Genomic DNA, 23,140 nt, shown 5'->3' on the forward strand with positions numbered 1-23,140 from the left:
ACCCCTTCTCTCAAATGTTATCGAAGATCCTCAAATTTTTTAATTTTTCAAGCTTTAATTAAAAAAAAAAATCGGCAGAATTGAAAACTTGTTCGAAAATTTTGGTAATGAGGGCCTTTAATTACATTTATAGAACTTCAATTCCAAAAACATTCTGGGGAGAGCCCCTCATCCTGAGCCCTTCCCCTAACACCAATGAAGATCCACTAACATTACGTTCTGAAAGCCTCAATATCAAAAAGTTGAGGAATAGCTCTTGACTCCATCGTTTCCTTAACGCTACCAAAGATGAATAAAGATAGCTCTCAAGCTGTTTGTACAGCCATTGAATCACACATTAGGATTTACTTAAGGTGAAAATAAGTTTATTTTTTAATTGGCCAACTAAGCATTAAAAAAAAAACTGAAATAAATGCAGAGTATCAAACATTGCCAGCAAAATATGTTTACTGAGATTTGCGCAATATAAAATAAGAAACAAGTATGTTTTAAAAACATCATAACTTGTTTTTAAAAAAGCTCTATAAAAGTTTAACAAAAAGAATGTACACATCATAATCACATAAATGGTCTAAGTATTCAAAAAATGTATGAAATAATGGAAACAACAGATTTCAAGCTTCATTTTAAATAAAATACTCATTCATGATGCACAGTCGATTGAAATTTATGTTTGTTGAAATGAGTCATTAAGTGGCTCTTAAGGTCAGCATTCCGTTTTGAGCTGAAATTGCAGTAAGAACATTTAAATGGACGTTCATTAGTGTGAGTCAACATGTGACGTTTCAATGATGATTTCTGAGTAAAGCGGAATGAACACACATCACATATAAAAGGTCGTTCACCACTATGGGTCAGCAAGTGCCTCTTCATATTTCCTGAATTTGTTGAAGTGTAAGTACAAAGGGAACAACAATGCAAAGTACCTTCCATTCTTGAACAACCTTCTATTAATTCACCTGGAAGAAACAAGAATTAATGAACATACAAAAAGAGTTTGAGAATGCATTAAATCAATTTCAAAAAGTTGTGGTAAAGTAAAAAATCTTGCTTGTCAGAAATACAATTGTACCTTAAAAATCTACATGCAAAAAAGGCTTTGCAGGCTGAAAACATTAAAAAATTTTCCAACTAATTTTGCAAACAAATTACCATTATTTTTATCAAAAAATATGACATACGGGAAATCATAGATATTGAATGTTCAAGTCAAGGGCAGATTCAACTTCTAATTTAGGAGGGGCCATTATCGGAAAAGGGGTTCAAAGTGTAACAGTCAGGCACAAATAGGAGCTTCAGAGAAAATTTTAAAAAATATGAGTATCCAAAATGCAGTTCTAGGCTATATACTAGGGTTGCTAGAAAAGTATCCAAGCTTTATTTTTTTTATGAGAATTTGATGGAAGTGAATCAATCATCCTTGCATGAGCTGACCTTCAGCCTTTATGGGCAAATGCGAATTTTTTCCAGTTTGCCAACAGCGTCGATCGTTGGCAAACAGAGTTTGATTTAAAAAGTTTGTAATGCTCTCATCAGATTTTTAAATTCTGAGAAAAATGATGCAAGGACTGGAGCAGCACTACTGCATCAAATTTTACCAGCAATGGGCAACAGCTAAGTAGAAATCATTCGTAAGATTCACAGACAGCTTTCGGTAACAATTTTTTCCACACATTTCTCTCACTTGATTCCAACATTTTTTGCAAAAACTGGACTTTCCAGGATTAACAGGCTCATTACTCTCTTGATATTAACTGACTTCGATCTGTTCCCCAAACTCAAAAGGCGATAGAAGGTACGATATTTCAGACATGTAAGGCAGACTTCATTCTGAAACAAGCCTTCTTGGAATGCCTCCAATGATAGCAGCACTACTGGGAGAACAGTGGGAAATTCAAAAGTGACTACTATGAGGATGATTAGGCTTCTAACACTTCAGGCAGGCCCAGATCTATACTGCAACAAAATCGGTAGGGCTCCTCTTCAGAGGCCAGCAGTGTATATTTGCAATGTTTATATCTTAAAACTAGTTTTTTTTAATTTCTTGGACCGTTAGGCCCCTTAAGGACGTTCCTCCCCCCCCCCCCCCATTGGGTCTGTGCGTATGCAGATCTGGGCCTGACTTCAGGTTTGCCAGTTTTTTTCTTCTGCCAAAGGTTGGATACTTTTCTAACAGACCTTGTACTTGGTCACTTAAGGGAAGTCATGACACCCATGACCTTCCACCCTCTGAATCGGGATTTGATTCAAGCACAAGGAATCTCGTAATAATTACTTCTAAAACTTACAGTTTACTACATTGGATGTTAAAAAAGTACATTTTAAGCATCTTTTGATAGTAGATAAACATCTGCATAAATAACAATACCTATTGTCATGACAAATGAGCATTATTGAAGTGAACACAGCACTGTACTTGTAAATGATTTTTCCGTCACGAGATCTTTGATGTAAAATGTATTTATTACTCATTTCTTTCATAAAATGATTTTAATAAAAGGAATATCATTTCAATTGCTTTAGAAAAATAAATAAACATAAATGATAAAAATCAATAAAAAACTCCATAGATAAGCATGATGAGGGAAGATAAAGAAATAAACAAGGTAGATAAAAATGATGTCATTCTTGATCTCTGATAACAAGCATAATGGATGAAATTATTTTTAGTAAGCATTTGTTGCATAATTAGGAAAAATATCATAAAAATGTTCTTCATTCTTTGTCCATAGACTAGAGGTGGAGAATGGGGGGCCTTGAGGTCACATGCAGTTCCACAAATTTCTTTTGCAGCCTCCTAAAAGTTTGTTCTTTTACTGCATGATATTTAACTGCAGAAATTTTGACAAGATGAAAATCAATTTTAAAATTTCACATAAAATAATCTGAATTATGAGCAAAGTAAGACATAAATCAGGGTCAAACTATACAAGTTGTTGGCTTAAAGTCTGGATACCAGCATAAAACACGGCAATTTCAACACTTTCTACTGCCGGTCAACTTTTTTAACAATTGTTGGGACTATGGAATTAAAATAATATTATTGCAATAAGATTTATTGCTGTAACAAGTTTGCAACCATTGTCTTAATATCAGAATTTTTTAATTGTAACTTCGCATCTGAAATACTAAATTATTATTTATTATTAATAAGAAATAAATTGACAAAACTATACAAGTTGCAGAAATAAGGTTTATCTTTTACTACTGTCAAATTTAAATGTAGCCTTCCATCAATGAAAGATTCCCCACTTCTGCCATAGGTCCTTACTTTCAGATGTTAACCAAGAGAGCAGAGTATTGCATTTCACTGGAGAATTAGTATTGTCTTCTGAATACGAAGAATAAATTTTCTTCTTTTCCAAAAAGAAAACTTCATTTTCTAAGGACATTTTGTCAAACGTCTTCCATATGCCATAGTCGCACCATATTCACAAAATAGATTAAAATTTTAGACAAAGCTAGAATTGTCTCCAGAAAAATTCTTAAAATGGGACAAAATGTGCTTTGCTTTGCATAGCAAAATAAGAATGTAAAAGATTTCAAACTTCCCTGCAAGTAATTAAAAACGAAAAAGTATTGTCAAATAAGTTTCAAATCAACCATAAATCTTTTTTCTGTTATTTTGCATTACATGCCTACCAATTTGACTGAGCTTTGTACATTTTCTATGAATAATTTCTTTAGTATGCAATAGCATCAAAAACTGCTAATGTCCACTAAAGAAGCTAATAATACCCCTAGGTGGGCACCCCTACTACTGCAATATACTTACAAGTCATTAGCTGGAAAAATAATGAAATGTGTTTGTTCATGGTTTTTTTTTTTCGTGATGTGTTTTTTCTGTTAAAAAAACTTTTAATCACAATGTAGAAGACTTCTTTTAATTTCATGCCTCGCAAATTTCAAATGAAACCCTGTTCAATATTGTACACTATTTTATTAAGTACAGTTAACTCCTGATTATTCGCAACTGGATTATTCAAACGCGTGCCTAGAAAAAAAATACTGTACATTATTTACTGACAAACTAAGCAATCGCAAGTTAAGCAATAGGGAAAAGAGAAGAGTAAATTGAAGGTGAAGAAGGTTCCAATAATTCATTAAAGAAGCTTTATTACATGTTAGTGGACAACAAAGGATTTAAAGAGGCAAGATGAGACTCAGTCAGTTAAAAAATGGTGCTTAAAATGTGCAGTCAAGAATTTAGAAAATGTGTTTTCACCCCAGTAATAAACAAAATTATGACCGATTTCCCCAAAATTCATAAATTTTCAAGTTTGTAGCTTTTGTTTTAAATTTTGTAAAACAAAAGAGAAAAGCTTTTGTTTTACATTTGTATAGATGAGGTAAGTGTGATTTAGAGAATATATTAGGTTACCTGAGGATCGTCAGAAGTACTTTTCCTCTATTGTTTTTATGTGCTTTGGTACATAAAATGTAATTAATTTTGAATGTATATACCGCAAATATTTTCAGTTTGTATCACATTTAAAGTCCAATACAATTGTTTTTAAGCAAGGACAATTTTTATCTTATTTACTCCACATTATATGCGCTTCTTGGATTATCCGCGGTACCCATGCCATTTAATTCTGCAAATAATTGAGAATATACTATAACATAAAAATGTCATTTTGAATTAAATTTATGAATTGTTTTAAATTGATTTGAAAAGATAAAAATTTTAAAATTGTTTCTGTTGCAAACAATGATTGCATATTGTTTTCAAAACGAGTTGAACAAAAAAAATTAAGAGTTAAAAAATGTTAAATATAATTTACAATAACAATCTAGTGAACACAATGCTCACCAAATTTTGTTTTAATTTCCTACTATATTTTTGTTGCATTATGGCAAAATGTCTAGCTCTTTTCATTATAAAGCTTTATATATTTGAACATGCCATTTTATGAATAATTCCTGTCAACCTTTTTTTTTTCTAAATCAAAACCATTAAGCTGTCATTCAATCCAATGTCTACAAGTTAATGCTGAAATTAGAAAAAAACACTTTCAATACAGTTATAGGCATTAGGAATATAGCAAAAGCACTTGTTACTTGCAATGGAGTGAGTAGCTTTTAGAGGGGTTCTTCTTTGTAGGGAATTAATAAATTGACTTTGACAAGCCTAGCTGAACCCAGAGCCAGTTGCTAGTCATTTCCTTTATTTAAGTTATTGATCGCTTTTATTTAGTTTATTCATCAAATTTTTGTGTCAAATGTCTATGTAACTGTAGAATATGCTAAAGAATTTTCATAGAAGAAAGAAAAATAATGTCTTTATTGGCAAATGAGTTCATCATTATACAGTAACATCGTAAACTATAATCACTATTTTGTGACACATGAGTTATTTGTGTTTCATCTTACAATTTAGAACAATGGAACAAAACAAGATTAGTATATTGGGTTTCACTCAAAACCTAGAAATGTTGCACATATTTCATGAATGTAAAAAAAAAAATATACATATGCCACGCTTATCCTAAAGTTGAAAACACTAAGTCCAAAAGGTTTTGCCACAGCACTTGTGGTGAATTTTTAAAGAAGTACTTTCCTGAAGATGAGATCAATTTGTGAAATGGCTTGCAGAATTCACTGGTTCCCACCCATTCCTTGAAAAATTTGGTGGATAAATTAACAGAAAGTCAAAAATACAGGCAAAATATTAGTCTAGTGTGAAAGTAAGTGATCTAAAAAGACATCATACATTTAAAGCATAAGAAGGTGCTAAGAGGGCCCCTTCCCCACAGTTAAATCAGTTTTTTTTTTAGTAATCACTATGTAATTTTTTATCTTTTCTTATAAGTAAACATTGCTTCCTGTCTTTAGAGACTCAAAAATTTGCTGCTTTTATAATCACTCCACTCTTACGTAATAGTGTTGAAGAAATCAAAAACATTTTACTATGAATTTTGTAAATTCATAGTAAGCAGCCCCCCCCCCCTTCATTACTTGAAATGTAACTTCAGTTGTTTTTTGTTTTGATACAAATTTTGATCCTAAGTGTGCCTTTATAATAGGACTTTTGTCCACACCACACCACCCCACCACTTAATGATGTATCTTAGGTTATTGTAATAACAGACAGAGTAAGCACCTGCGTTGTCACCCCTGTACAATTTTTAGACATAACATTTTGCCAATATAAATATTTATGACCTATATCTCTCTCTGACCAATATCTTGGATTTACTACCAATATTAAGGGGCTTAAATGCAAATATACTTATTAATCAGTGGCCACTACGAGAGGGTGGAGGAGGTTGTTCGCCCTGAGTGTCACCTGCCTGGGGGGGGGGGGTGACACCCAAAGTGTATTGCAATTTTTTGAGAAATATACTTAAATTCAGAACATTTCCCCGATTATTTTAAATGATTTCGAATTTCTTCAAGGCCCAACATTCCTGAGACCAAAGATACTCTAGAATACCTTCTAAGGTTATGAATTAGAAAACTTTCCCAGACTGGGCCACCAAACATATCTTCCCGACAACATCACCAATGTTTGTCTAAAACTGCGTTTCAAGAGCTATAATGTTGAAAAATTTCCTGCAGACTTCCTCCTAGCCTTTCTTTTTCTAAAATACTTAGAGATTGTATGAATTTCATGTTTTCTGAAAAACATTAAAGAGGGGGGCGGGGGTGACACTACAAATTACCGCCCACAGTATCATCCATGCTAGGTTCCCCACTGCTGTTAACAATCATCTATTTCGCAAAAAAAATCATATTGAGAGCCTAAAAACAGGGCTTAAAGATCCCTGCAGTACAAATTACCATTCAAAATAGAGATGAGATGGGCTCAGCCCGGGCTCGACCCCAGGCTCTTGAACCGAAAATAGGTTTCGGGCTCGGACTCAACAAAGATATTCAATCGTCAATCTCCAAACAAATTCACAGAAAATAAACATTTTCCTACTGTGACAAAATGAAAGGAACATTTAAATTTCAGTTCAATCATTGTGAAAATTCAACCCCCCCCCCCCCCAAAAAAAATAACGCTTATTTATAGTGTTCTTTTGCTATTACTATTGCAGTATATCATAGAGTAATGCATTTGAAGTGGAGCATTTTGAGAAAATTTCAACTTCTGCTAATGAAGAACATTTGACTTAACATTTTTCATTAACAGAGAGATCATGTCAGACTGTAGAAGCCTCGGTTTTTGATACAAGAAAGTTTCCTTCATGCTCAGGCGGGCTCGGATTTTGGTCCAGACAATATCACCCGGGCTCGGGCGGGCTCAGTTACAAATTTTCGTGCTCGGACAGGCTCAGGCTTTCAAAAATAAGCCCAAACTCATCTTTAATTCAAAATACCTTTCACCAAACTGGGAAGATTAACTGCACAATAATTAGCATACGTTAAAAATGCATATCTTTCAAGTGTTGGTTTTGTTTACAGGAGTAAGTACTTTTCTTTGGCATGCACCAACATGTGTCTTTGCAGAGATGATTTTTGACTGAATCTTTTTCGGCATACAGAACACTCAAAGGGTTGTTCGCCACTGTGTGTCAAGAGATGCCTCTTGAGCTTTGATGGAAAGAGACTGATGAAGTTGCAGAAAGAACAGCATAACATTTTCATAGATGATGAAGGGATTGGAATGTAATTTTCAACTTCTCCTGAAACTAAAATTTTTTTAAAAAAAATTAATAATTGAAGTGCCAAAGCTAAAGTAAAGTTTCAACATGCATTTGAAATATTTTTCGATATATAGAATTAACTTCTCCAACTTAAAAACTAATCTAAAAATGAGGGTTGTATATAACACGATTGGAAACATTTGAAGTGCTATGTGGCTTTTATGGTCCATGAGCGGGTAAAGGCAATATGTTAGAAAATGAATGAACTGTTAAATTTTTCTTGAAATAAACACTACCTATGACTTAGGTGTATATTTCTGTTAAAAAGAAAGAATAATATGGATTGCATATATAATTTTAAGTACTTAATTTTTTAAAAACCCAACCAATAAACTACATTAAATTATTAAAAAGTCATATTTTTCCTTTATTCCAAAAAAAAAAAAGAAAAAGCTGTTTTTTCCCACAGCTTCATAATTACCAGAAATTCTGTATCTCAAGTTGCTAACCTTTTTTTGCAACTCATGATTATTTTAGCACTTAATTACAGAGTCCCAAACAAATAAATAATGCAAATTGTAAAACATGAAAACAAATTTCTGAAACCTTCCATTACCTAAAATCAAAATAAAGAGAAAAACATTTACATACTCTTGGACATTATCTTCGGAGCAGTATTGTAGTTTGGTTGGAGGTGGAAGAGCAAGGAATGCCGGTCCCCAAAATATAAAGGAATAAAATATTAATGATGGTAATATTTTTTTTGTGAATAGGTTTAAATGGAAATTTTTTTTATATTGAAATAAATGTCTGCTTTTTAAATTAAAACTGGCTAAGTCATCATCGTTGACTTTTTAAGGCCTAATTAAAATCTGTTTACATCTTTACATCTCCCCTACAAAAGGTTGAGATCCCCCTTCCCCCACAACTACAGCAGTTTAATAGCACTCTGATTTTAAATCATTCAAAGAAAAAAAAAATCTAAAGCCAAAAATTAATATAAGAAATCAGGAAAGGTGGAAGAACATGAGTGGAATAAATATTCCCACATGGCAACTTTGTTAGAGTTAGTTATTCCAGTATGTTAACGCAAACGTATGGCTTATTGTATTAGTGAGACTGGCCGGACACTCCTTTGACAGAGATATCAGGGCTATGTATATCTCACCATCTTTAAGATAGACACAAGACTTTTTGTTTCCTAAGATTACCAACAAGCTTTAGTTGGTGGAGTGTCAGACAGAATGTTGATACTAACAAGCAACAGCCCAAAGTAATTTTAATTTTCTTTCAAAAAAGATCAGTATCTCAATTATCTCTGAAAATTTCAATTTCAGACAAGAATTGGCACAGCTTCATTCATCATTAAATAGGTCAAAAAAAAAACAACTTGTTGCACTTTGGAACAGATAAAAAGTTGGCACCACTGTAAATGCAACTTTTAACAGAATCATGAGGAATTATGTACTAAATAAATTAATAAAAATAGAAATATATAGCTTTATTACATAAATAACAATTCATTATTTGTTTTACTCGTCCAATGTACTACTACCTTCTCTTTCTTTTCTTGAGTTAGGGTTAACAGAAGAAGAATCTCATTAACACATTAGTTGCCAAGATACTGTCTCAATGCCAATACCTACGGACACATTTGATAAATGCTACTGATTGAGATGAGCTGTTTTGGTTCACCAAATATTGCGTGGGTTGACAATGAACATGTTTATAACTGTTCATGTATATAACATGTTTAAATTCATAGTTCACCATAAAATTTACTATTCCTTGTAAGAACATTTTAGGAATTTTAAACATGAAAAATGACCAACACCATTTCTTCATACAGCACAGTGCAATGATATCATATGTCTTTTCAAGGATACTTTTTGACTGAATCTTTTAAGGCAGATAGGGCACGGGTAAGGACGTTCTCCACTATGAGTCAGCATGTGTCTTTTAAGGTTGCACAGTAATGGAGTGGAATAGTTGCACAGTTTACATGAATGGAAAATTTCCCTCCGAGATTCTTTTCTATACATATCTTCAGCCAATTGCTCACCTAAAGTATTAAACATAAAAAAAATCATTGATCAATTACCTATAAATAACAGCCATAGCATGAATATTCAATTGTTATGAAGATGATGCAAAAGTAATAGCATCTCAAAACAATAATTTTATGTCCTTGAAGAATATTTCGTAATTATTTCAAACAACTAAATGCAACCTACAATTTATTTCTATTATGCAATTGAAACTTGCAAGCAATTGTTTAATAATAATTCAACATATTGTTCCATCATTTTAAACAAGTTCAATTAAAAAATGTTCCAAAGTTTTAAAATTGTATTGTAATGTGATTTTCTTCGATATCTTTTGCATTTAAAAAGTACATTTACGTCTTGGAAAATCAGTGAGCTCTACCTTTACATAATTGTAGTAACTTCAAGAATTTAGTATATTGTTAGCATATATATCTGCCTTTATAAATTAATCAATACACAGCCTGTAAAATAAAAATCAATGTTAGTTTGACCATCATACTAGGTAAAATACATTAGGTAAAATACCTTATTAGGTACTTACCTTATTAGCTGTGCCATTGGTTCAGTTGGTTAGTGTTGTGCTAATAATGCGAAGATCATGAGTTTTGATCCCCAATCCACATAGGAAAAAAAAACTCGTTTTAATGACTTAATTTTCTTCAGCAGAATTCTGATCAAAATTAACATGAATTTTCGTCTAAACTCATTGCAGAATTCTGACCTACAGTTCTGTATTTGTTAAAATCAGGAAACAAAGCCTTTATTTTAACATAGCAAATCACAGTATACTTTAAAAAAAATATTTTCACAGAAAAATAAAGAGTCATCAATTTCCCATTAATTTCATAATTTTATTACGCATTACTTTAGTGCACAGCATCTGGACATTTACGTCCATCATCGGGGTTGGTAAGAGCGCCCTGCTAATAACGGGAAGGTCATGGATGGGCCCGTCCACGGACCAGAAAATTTAGTTTTGGAATGAATAAGTTTCTCAGTTGAATTCTGATCCAAAGTTCTATGAATATATAACTTAAATCATTGAGGTCAGGGTTCTGAACCATGTTGCATTAAATATTACTTTTAGTCTAAAGTATTTCAATATTTTTCTACAGTTTTCAGAACTTATTTCATTAATATGTGCTGCTGTCAATGTGGAAAGATTGCACCTGATGCTGGTTAATACAGTAGAAGACCATTATAATGCCGACCTATATAACGCAATTCTCTATAAACCGCACAACTTTTCAGAAGTAAACAATAGGTTTTGGAAGCTTAAAAAATCCCTCTGTTTTGCTTTGCAAACATAAAAATGGTTAGGCAAATTAAATTTTGCAAGTTTTTCATCTTTCTACCTTAATTCAAAGCTTTTAAATTAAAAATTTGTACTCATAGTAAACAGAAAATACCAGATGGCTTTTGAAAATGTAGCTGTTATGCGAGCCATGAAGCTAGCAGAAGTGCAGGATAATGCACTTTCTTTTGATTGTGAAACATATTTTTTTGTGAATAACTAATTGTAATATTGGTGTTTTTATATTCATTGCAGATAAAACTCATTCTGAAGTGCTAATATATATATTCTGAATGTTAGTTTCAAAATTTGTGAACTGACCTTTATAACGAAAAAACCTGTGTAACGCAAAAGCTCTGGTCCCATGGTGTGCGTTATAACGGTCGTCTACTGTATATAAAGATAACTAAAGTTTTGGGATTTAAAAAAAATCCAGGTCTAAATTTTAACTTAGAGTAATAAAATAGCTCTTTTTTACACATTACCCTCTTCGCACCCAGCGTCACGTGGACGCTACGCAACGATTCCTCTCCTATCAGCCCAGCGTCACTTCTCCGCTACGCGCTCTGATCGACGCTGACGTCCCAGCGTCACGTATATGCTTTCTCGAAATGGAACGATTGAATCGAATATTTAAACGATAATAGATGGCGCTAAATGGCTATAACTTTGATCATATTCGAGTCACATGGTATTTTACCTTCATGTACACGCTTTAGTTTCTTATTTGGGCCTCTCAATGGGATAGATTTTTTTTTATGTAAACAACAGTGAATCACTGCTCTGTGCGTATGATTTATGAGGTCTCAATTGCTCTTGTTTATATCTTTGCTTCTCTTTTTTTTACGAGTAATTGAAAGAGATATACATCTAGCTGAATAAATTATGAGGGAGGGAAGGAAGGTTAAAATATTTTTGCGTATGTGTTCCAGACTTTTGGGATTCCCGGTTCAATGAGAGTACAGGAATGATTTCAAGAGGCCTAAAGTTAATGATTATTTTTGAATCCTTTTTAATATTGTTCTTCTGTATTTATTCCTTTTCATTTGGAGAATGGAAAACTGCAATAAATATGGTTAGCAAAGTGAGTGAATGGGAATGTTTTCGAGTGGATTATGAAGCAGTTTTGAGACTTGTCGCGTGGGAAATATAACTAGTTTAAATTCGTTGACCTAAGTTGTTTTAATCAAAATTACATAAGGAACATATTTTTTTGCTATATTTCTTTTTCTTTGAGTTCACACTCACGATGTCAAACTCTAACTTTGTTTTTGTGCACATATCATTTAATTTTGTGCACATGGTTAAAGTTTTAGTATTCTACTTATTTCACTTCCTTCTAATAATGTAATAGTCTTTATATTAATAATAAGTAATCAGTAGTACATTGTTTAAGCAAAATTAAAATTTCAAGCCATTATTTTGAGATGCTGATTTTATATGAATATTTTTGTTCAGTTAGGCTTAACTGCTGTAAATGCTCGGGCCGATGGCAGCGTTCCATTTCAGAACGTTCAGTCCCGTAGCTGCGCTTCGTTTTCTGAGCGCTGGTCCTCAAGGGGTTAATGGGAAGTTTTACCCCCTTTTTTTCCCCTGATTGCATTACTTGACAATTATTTTTGAGGTAGACAGTGCAACGACAGGTAATGCAGCTAGTAATAATATAAAATGAAGGATTATTTCGTGTAGGAGGAAAAATATATGAACCAGAAAGAAATAATTAACGTCCCGACAATCCTAACAATTAAGCATGGTGTAAACTGTCACATTTAACTGTATTTTGCAGTACAAAAATCATTTATCTCTGTACTTTTTTTGCAATAGGATTCACTTCAAGTCAACCAATTTCTTTTGAACATATGAAACCAGAATATTCCTCAAAATCTTTCGTCTATAAAATCACAAGTAGATTGTTCTGTTAACGCAAATGAAGAGGAGAGGTGTCCCTCCTTTGTTTTAGCTTCTAATTTGATAAAATAATCATTGATTATTTTAAGTTTTGCAGCTAAATGCATAGCTCTTTTAGCCTATATTTTCATTTACATATGTGCCCTAACAGTTTTCAGTCTAAAATAGTTATTTTAGACACATTTTCAGCATCCCAGTGACAGCTTTACTATTTGTATTTAATGTATGGTGTTTTTTTTTCTCCTCTCCCATCAGAAAAGGACATTTGCAATTCTTTTCATTTTCACTTCTGAACTTTTCAGAAAAGAAATAAAATTCATGATTTTTTTTTGTTTTGTTTTAAGATTTTAGAAGGTGCGTTGTGGCTATATAAAGTCCTCCCAAAACTAGTGGGTGGGGGGGGGACATAGCCCCCCCCTTATAAATCGGGAACCGTTAAGCTGTGGCAGGGACAAGTAACACTAGCATGTATTAAATTAACAGTCTGAAGGTGGCAAATTAAAAATGTTTAGTTAACAATTTTAAACTTTAGCTTCAGAAGTAAGTAATATTGTATATATATATATATATATATGATAACAGGTACAGTAGAGTCTCGAAAATTCGAATCTTAAGCGTCCGAGGTTCCCTTTAATTTAAGGTGCTTCATTAATATTAAAGAAGTAATATAAGTTATTTTTTTAACGGCTAAAAAAAAATTTAGCAGAGAAATCTGAACATCAAAATAACTGACATTTTGAAAATAATAATTTGATATAAAAAATTATTTAAAATTAACCTTGTTTTGCCCCATAGAGTGAATTAACAGCTCTTTTGGAACATCCGATTTTAATCCAAAAAGAGATTATGCACCTTGAGGCTGAAAGAGGAATAAGTGCTATGTACAAAGGAAGTTATGGCTTTTTATGACTAACTGTTAAGTTTGCCGACAAAAATACTCACATAAATCTGTTCTGAATTCATGAAAAGACAAATTAAAATTCTTTTCTGTGGTAGTTAAAATGCAAATTTATGGTGAAATTAGAGTGATAATTTTTTTTGTGACAGGAATACTTCCTTTTCATTGTGCAAGGAAGTAAAAGGTGCTAGAATTTTTGAGATAAGAGTTTTTGAGAAAAGAGATTGAGTTTTCAGTAATAATCCAAGATGGCATGAGCCCGAATTACCCTGGATTTTCGAGACTTTACTGTGTTTCAGTATGTATGCAAAAGAAAAAATTCTATTTTCAGAGAGCAACATTAGTGAGTAAGTTTATTATTTTATAAACAATGTTTTTAAATTTAATTAAATCAATCTGCACAGAGCAATCTGCAGAGTCTTTTTGCAGTTTCATATAAATTTCATACATTTTTTTTAAACAAATTGCAAAGTAAATTAACATCCCTTTAAAATAAAAGAAAGAAATACTCAAATTTTCCAAATTTTCTCAAGCAAGTACATTCACCATTAAAAAAACAACATTAAAATACAAGTCCTTAATACAAATTACATTGTTTGAGTTTTTTGATGGATAAAATCTCAAAAAATGAAAGAGCAAAGCTCTATGATGCTAAAATGTACAAGTGCTATGATTTGCCATTGCACCATTTACAATTCATAATATAATAAATGCAGTAAAAATAATTACTGAAAGGCAATAAATACTTATTCTCAATTGAAGATTCAACCTTTTACTACTTCATAATTTAACAGTTAATAACGGAATAGGCTGTCTATTTCGCCGCTTCCTTATTAAAAGAAAATGCAAAAATAAAAAATATACAAGAATTCAAAACACAAAAAATAAAGAGTAAAAAAAAGAGAGAGAGATACACGAAAAACTGTTCATCAATTACTAATGAGAATATGTGGCATTTAAAACAGCATACAATTGTTTTTAGCATTTTTTAAATATGAAACTGTTCTTACAGTCAACTCTCCATTTATAGCAGTTCATACTTAAAGAGAGTTAAGTTTTATACATTGCTAGAGTTAAGAAACAACTGGTTGATGTTACAGCAAATGAGTAGAAGATGACCCTTTTAATCACAAGTCTTCAACAGACAGCCATTAAGTAAAGCGAATCAGAATAAAAATGCAAAAGAAAAAAAAATCAACTGACCTCTTTCTTCCTCTGAATATTAAAAATTAAATCACATGATCACTTGGCATTAACATGAAAATATGCTAATCCCTTGAAATATACAGCAAGCAGATTCAACTACAGGCAAAAGGTGAAATAAAAAGAATAATTAAATAGTTGACACTTCTTAATTGAATTGTTTATTTCAAAATCCAGTCAAGCGACAAAATTGCTAATTTTAGGAAAACATCTATATCACCATATTAAATTATTCATTGATGATTACAACATTGTTTATTGAAAGAAATGTACCTAAATATGTATCCCTTTTAGTTTAAAATATTGTAATCCTTATTTAAAAAAAATAATACAAAGGGGAAATGTTTTTTCGAAATTTTAGGGTTTGTCGCTTGACTGGTTTTTGAAATAAACGGTTCAACTAATCAATGAATTTTAAAAACAATTGAGAGTGAAAATCCTTGATACAAATCATCCTAAGCAATGGAAAACTGCACCTACTTAGTTCACATTTAATAATTATCCAGCGCATGTGTCAAGTTGAAGTGAATCTGCAGGGCATCTTTTCCCACAAACACTTCGCCACACCTTTGGCACTTCTTGGGTACATTGTGGTGAATCAGGTTGTGCTTCTTGAGATTCTCTCTCAGATTGCATCTGTATGGGCAACTGGAGCAAGCATAAGGTCTTTCCCCACTGTGTGTGAGCATATGCCTATTCAAGTGGCCTGAGCGTGGAGTCGAGTAATTGCATAAGGGACAAGAGTGGAGCATCACAGATTGCAGAGACTTATAATTAGGATTTTTTTCATTGTCCTTACCTGCAATAAAAGTGATCAATAAATTTTGGGAAATATGCAAATACAAGTCAGCTTAAATAGTATTATATGCTTGGTCCACAGAAATATAATTCAAAAACTTTGTATGATAAATTTGATAGCTTGCACTTAAATAACTTGAGCATGCATAGTTTTGCGGTGCAAGATTAATTTCAAATATCTGCATTTAAAATTAAATTTAATGGAATTGTATCAACATTTTACTAATGCTATGCTATAAAAAAACATTTTAGAGTACTAATGTTATAATAAATAAATAAATAAATAGCAGTAATCTGCAAGTTTTGCATAATAAATCATTATTAATTTGACTGTTATAATATTAAAGTTATAAAATAAACTTTCTTGAGGAATATGTTTGAATTCTTAGGTGATGGCATAATGGAAAAGGACTTAATAAAATGAAAGCTCAGCAAATACATAGGGTTGAAAAATTGTACATACCAAATGTAGAAAGTATGCAACATTTTACATATATATACAGTCAAATTTTTAAAATTTGAACTTGGAAAAGAAAGCAAAAACATTTGAAGTTAAAAAAAAAAAAAACATGTATTTTTAGGTGAATAGAGTGACTACAGTAAAGCAGGATTAAACTTCATTATTTAACAAGAAGCAAAATTTACTTAAATATTAGCTTTATTTTTGTCTCAGCATATTTTCTCAATTAGTTTCAAAAAAAAACTACCTTAGAAATGAAAAACAAATGAAAATGTTGTACTGTTGCACACAGCGTGATGGTATACATATTCCCAACAACAGGGTGTTCTGTTTTAACCAGCAAGACCTTTTTTTTCGCAACCGTTAGTCCTAGATGTATACTTCCAATTGCAAAAATATTCAAAATCAGATCCAGAGTTAAGATATAGAAAGTTTGAAGCAAAAATAAAATTCAGTTAAAAAATACGAAATTTAACCTTTTTATACGGGTCCTAGGTCCCCCAACTAATATTTAGAGGAATAATCTCCATTGAAAGCTATTACTAAAACAAAAAACTTGACATTGTGTGAGCAAAACTCAAGGAGATATTCCAGTTTAAAGTTTTAAGGGACCATACAGAAGATGAGATTGGAACTTATCCCTCTTTCAGAAGAATGACAGGTCGTCAAAGTAAGAAAAACAAGGTATTTATATTTTTCATTGCTATTCAAAAATAAATGCAAATGTTCTGCCTTGATACGCAAAAACACACGACAAAATCTCGAATAATTTGAAAAATCACACTATGCACACATGTAATTTTAAACACTTTTTAACCACTATATTTTCCCCCAAAAGGAGTTATTGATGGCGAGTGAAAGAAAAGTGGTGTAAGTCCCAAAACGCTGCGTTTAATATCTCGGTGAATATTGGTCGTACTAATTTCAATCTTTTTCGGTTGGAGTTATTTTTTAATGGAAATTATGTCCCTAAATATAAGTTAGGGGACCTGGGGCCAGTATAAAAAGTTAAATTTTGTATTTTTTGACTCAGTTTTATTTTTACTTCAAACTTTCAATATCTTAAACCTGCATCTGGTTTTGAACATTTTTGCAACTGGAAGTATACAACTAGGTCTAACGGTTGCAAAAATAAAGGTCTTGTAGGTTAAAACGGAACACCCTGTATACTTTAAGTCACTTTAAAAATAACTGCAATAATTGTTTGTTTCATTTAAGTTATTTTCCCTTGATTAACAAAACTTTCTATGTCCTCCATGGTATTTTGTGCGATTTGACATATAACTCTTACAAAGATCTTAGACACTACAGTTAATGTCAAAACATCAAACCTTTGTCTGCAATAAGAAAATGGTGGTTAGCCAGTAATTCTAATATCCAAGTTTGAAGCAAATCACAGCGAGCAAAACCTTCAGTTTTGAACAATTTGGAAATTTGGACGTTCGGATAGGAGATTTTGAACCGTAGAAACATTTTTTGATTAAGAGGTTATTCAGAGAATTACTAAAAATAACAAACAATCTGAAAAATGAAAACTTTTAATAAAAATCATATTGCTGGAAAAATAAAGTTTTTTTTACTACAATACAAAAAGAAAAAACCCCTCACATATCCATACTACTAAAATTTTGTATTAAAATCTAATAATACGCAATTTCAAGTCAAAATTTAAAAAATATATTTATTTTTGAAAATAAGAAGAAAACCAGCAAAACATACAATCAGAAAGTACAACACACAGTAAAAAAGAGAGCATACTAAATTTATTTCAAGACATCAAAACTAATTGAGTTAAAATGCACTTGACATTTTAATATTTTCTTCAAAATAAATTACAGACAGGCTAAAGAACTAATGGAATTCTAAAGAAATTTGAAAGCATTTAAAAAACATTAATGACAAAAAAGTATCGCTCAATACTCTTTAAATACAATTTTGCAAAGTTTCTTGAAGAATAAAAAGAAACATGACTTAAGACTAGGTTATCTTTTTAAAAAATGCAATAAAAACTGTAGAATACAAAATTTTACTTAAAAAATCATTTATCTTTTATTTATGAGTAAAAGCTCTCCCATAACATAAAGGAGTTAGTCAAGACGATATCATTAAAAACTTGAAGTAACAATACTTACAAAAAAAAAAACTAATGAATAACCAAAAAAATAAAAATGGCACAAACTAAAAGCACTTAAATTAAAAGCAGCAGGAACCAGTCCGTTAAATTACAAAATAAATTTAATATCAGTTTAAACAAAATATATTCATGATTTCACTGCAAATACCATCAGTAACAAAATACAAATACAACCAGCAAAAGGTTACATTTCATGATCACATCAAAAGTATAACTTATATTTCTTTGAAATTCCAATTTACAAATCTCCCAGTTGATTGCTTATAACAATTAACAGCAATTTCAGCCTGTGTACTTTTTACAATTACATGTTATTTTTCTATACCAATAACATGACATTCATAACATTTTAACTTTTTTGCTTCAAGTTATCTAAAAATATTTGTTTTAAACCAACAGTCAGCAGCTAGCCCCTGTGCTAAACAATTGTTAAAGCTCACATTCTGTTACATAAAATAAGAATAAAATGATTTTACTATTATTTCAGATTTAACATGAAACTCATCATACGCAAAACAATAGAAGGAGTATTTTTCTTCGAAGTTTACACTTGTGAAAGGCTGTTTGCTACTATCAACAATAAAAACAAATCTATTAAAGATTTACTGATTACTCTCCAGATACCTATTCGAACAATAACACACTCTCTGACTTTTCCATGCTTATAACTAAAAACTTTTAGGTGTTAAGCATGTGAGGCATTGCAGGCAAGTCTATTAAGAGGGGAGAAAAATTAATTTGCTCTGATTCAGCCTAGTTTTATATTATTTTTGATGATATTCCACTCATTTTACATTTCTGCTTTTGTATTGCATCCGTGTTATTTTTTATAGCTCAGTGCGTCAGTAATGCACTACTACACACACAATAAACATTTCTTCTTAATGTATAGCTATATAAAAGTTATTGAATGATTCATTCCTAAAAAAATCTGTTTTTTTAGAGAAAGATCTAAGATTTGGAGCTATTATATTAAAATAGGAGGATTGGGGCTATTAGTTTAAAAATAATAGTTTTTAATTTTATGTGATTTCTTGCTTTATTTATCGGATTTTGGTCCCTTTCAATTACAGCATCCCCAATATAATGAGGAACAAATAATGTGCAAAAAGTGCATAACAGTGCAAAAAGTAGAAATTGAACATGGGACGCACATGTGAAAAAAACACACTATTGGAAGGAGTCCTGCTTTTCTAGTTTCTAGATAAAATGTATTAACTTGCCTTTGTTGTTACTTGTCTACTGACTCTATTGTGGAAATACATTAGCAACTTAGAGACATATCCTGGCTTGAATCTTTCCATGGGGGGAGAGAATTAAAGGAAGTATATTCAATGCAAATTATACTGAAAAACAACCAAAGCCACGCCCACTTATAAGCAAATATATTTTCCCTTAGTCCATTGAGGCATTTACCCTCTCCAGAGCCCTCTAAACGATGCGTCTGGCCATACCTTGGTTGCTTGGCGATTAAATCACGAGGGATGCTGCTAGAATACTGCCGTGCTAAGCACAGATGTGGTATCAGCAATAGAGCTCAAAATGAGAAATCGACGATTAAAGTTTTACAACTCATTTCTTTGATTTATGACTTAATTAAATGCTCAACTTGCAGTAGTCTTTTCGTAAATAACTTATCTAAAAACCGTAAGAGAGTATTTTTGTATAAATCTTAATTTAAAATTAATAAATGTAGTTACAACAAATTTTCTTTTCAAAACCTTTTCATATACTAAGCTATTTTCACCGTAAGTGACAATTACTAGGCATTTTTAGAGGTATCTGCACAGATACGACAAAAATAGCTTAGTAAAACATGCTCAAAGTATCATTAAAAAATACTGAAAACCTCTGCTTTCTGTGGACTTAGCTGTTTCGCTTTATTTTGTTAATACAAATCTAATAGAATCTACCTTCTGAAAGATAACATTTTCAAAACTCCGGACAGTTAAAGCTGTAATCCATAACAATTTTCTGTTTTTTATATTCAAAGAATGTGTTTAATTTTCTAGATTCATTTTTACCGAGCATGAAGATAATTTTGACAGCAGACGATACTTAAATAAAAATATTACTGGCCATAGAATGAAATGCATTTTTTTTTTTTTTTTTTTGCATGAAAGAATTAGATATGAATATTTTACATGCATTTCATTTTTAATAAACATTTGAATAGAAAAAGCTGAATATTTACTTTAACAATTATGCAAAGTTGTATTAGTTTTAATTATCAACCTGTATCAACTATTCAACGGTAAACTAATTTTAATTTCTCTGTAACAATAAACTGCTACATTATTAAATATGCTGCTTTACAAAGGTATAAAAGCCGTATCTATAAAAAAATACTAAGAAAAAAAGTGGTAACTGCACAGATACCACTTTAAAGGCTTAGTATTGGTTACTTACGTTGAAATTGCCTTAGCAAACTCCATAAACTGTGCAGTTACGACTTTTTTCTTAAAGCTTTTTTTAATATTTCGCGTTCACAAATCCCCAAAAAACTTGACATTTAGGTAAATTAAATTACTAACGACCACCTGGTGACAATAACTCAATTTTGATAAAATGTGCAGATACCACATCTGTGCTTAGCACGGCAGAATATGTAAGTCTTATATTTTTGCATTGTATTGCAGTCACATGCATGTCCAACAATTTCGTTTTAGTGAAATGTTCTTCAAAAATTTCTTGAGAGGTGAGATTGCACAATTTATTAAATATTTGTTAGAAGGTGAAGGGCAAAACATTTTTTTTATCATCATTGCTTGGACATTACTCTTTAGGGGCTGTCCACAAATGATGTCACGCTTTGAGGGCGGAAGGAGTGCGTGAAATTGTGATTGTTTATGACAAGGGGAAGAGAGGGGGTAATAACAGGTGTGACATAACTTTTTTTTTTGTAAGAATGTTTATGAAAACAGCATGACATGTGAAGGATGAGGAGGTAAGGTGAAATGTGACACTTGGACAATGGAGAGAGAGGGGGAGGATAAAAAATATTCTTAAAAAGTGCAATCTCAACATATTGTTTGCTGCACAATTATAAAATTTATAGGAATGTATAATCAGGATATTTTTTCTCTGTAGAATAATTTATTTTTACTCAGGTTTTGTTAACATACTTATAATTTTTGTACTTCATAAGAATGTTTAGATATGTAATACTCAAGCAAAATATAGCCAACCCCAAGCATGAACGGTAGCCGGCAGTCATAGCATGGCAAAGGCAGTCAAAAAAATTTTAAAAATCAGTGATAAAACCTTATTTACATGAAGATAAAACCTTAAAGTACATTTTTCCTTTTCGTAAACAATTGCAGATTCAATTGGCTCTGAAAATGATTCAGACAAAATAATTTTTGATTTAATCCACCTTAAATTTTCATGTTGTGACTCACATAAAATAGTTAGCATGAGCATAGTTCGAAAATAAAAAAGTTTTTTAAGGAAAACGGAAAATTTAGGCCTCTTTTTTAAAATTATTTGTTCTCTTTGAACTGACATGCTGCATTTAAACCATGAGCAGAAGAAACTATTTGTAATGAGTTCGTTCATGCCGTTTGAGATTTTCCTTCAAATTACACTGGAATGAACAAAAGGAACAGGCAAAAGGACGTTCACCAGTGTGGATTCGCAAGTGTCTTTTTAAATGGCAAGAATTCGCTGAGGAGTACGAACAAAGCATGCATGAGTAAATATAACATTTTTGTTTAGCACTTGAAGAGTTCCCATCTTCATACCTTGGAACTGTGGGGGAAATAAAGCAAGAGTTAGGCCCAAAGAAGCATGGTAGTACGAGGGCTGTTTTTTTTTCAACTTCCACTAGACGGCAGAGCGAGCGGCATCGGCCAGCAATGCGCGGCAGTTGAATGCGCACCTCTCCCACTACAACCTCACTCGTTTTCGGGCGTCCGACACCATTACCAGTTTATCTAGTGACACATAAACATGGCTACCATGATAGAATCTGCCGCCAAGTGCGAGTTGCTAAGTGTCATTCACTTCTTGTAAGCTGAAGGGTTATCCGCAACAGAAATGCATCGTAGAATGAAACAAGTATACGGTGAAAGCTTTATGAGTGACAGTGCAGGATTGGTGTAGGAAATTTAAAGATGGACGAGGGGATATTCATGATGAAGGGGGCCAAGGACGAAAGTCGGTCGCAAACGAAGACCTCGTTGATCAAATTGTAAGAAGCAATCGGAGGTTTACGATTACCGACCTATCCGATCAGTTTCCTGAGATTTCAAGGTCAGCCCTATACACTATCGTAAGGTTACAAGTGAGGTGACAAGTTAGGCTACAAAAAACGCCATGAAAACCCATCTCAAATCAATGGTGGCAAACTTCTATGAAGAAGGTATTAAGAAGCTTGTGCCCAGGTATGAAAAATGCCTCAATTTAAATGGCGATTATGTTGAAAAGTAACTAATAATGTACCTAACTTTTGATAATAAATTTATTTAATTACTCTCACTAGTTTTATTTTTATACCACATCGGAAGTTGATAAAAAAACAGCCCTCGTATGTTAAGTACACATCTGAATAATAAAGCAAGACAGTAATTAACATCCAAAGGATGCTCTGATTTCAAATAAGTTTTATAAACAATTTTTATTTCCTCTCTCTTTTCTGTGAAAAAATATGTAATTGTTTAAAGATTATATCGATTGAGAAACCAAATCCACCTCTAGTTCTTCCGAAAATTAGTCATTATCTCGCTATCATGGCATAAGGGTCGAGTAAAATAAGATCAATCGTGACAGAAAATCACTAAACCAAGCATTGAAATTTTAATAAT

At 31.9% G+C, this 23,140-nt stretch overlaps 1 protein-coding gene across 1 annotated transcript in view; it reads right to left on the reverse strand.

Moving 5' to 3' along the window:
- Positions 1-639: 639 nt before the first annotated feature.
- Positions 640-23,140, reverse strand: part of LOC129220807 (zinc finger protein 513-like) — a 35,591-nt gene continuing 13,090 nt past the window's right edge. The window contains exon 2 of the mRNA XM_054855238.1: positions 640-798. Within this exon, the coding sequence (XP_054711213.1) occupies positions 640-798 (159 nt within the window). The remainder of the gene's footprint in view (positions 799-23,140) is intronic.

The sequence above is a fragment of the Uloborus diversus genome, chromosome 4, assembly GCF_026930045.1.
Source record: "Uloborus diversus isolate 005 chromosome 4, Udiv.v.3.1, whole genome shotgun sequence".
Classification (NCBI taxonomy): Eukaryota; Metazoa; Arthropoda; class Arachnida; order Araneae; family Uloboridae; genus Uloborus; species Uloborus diversus.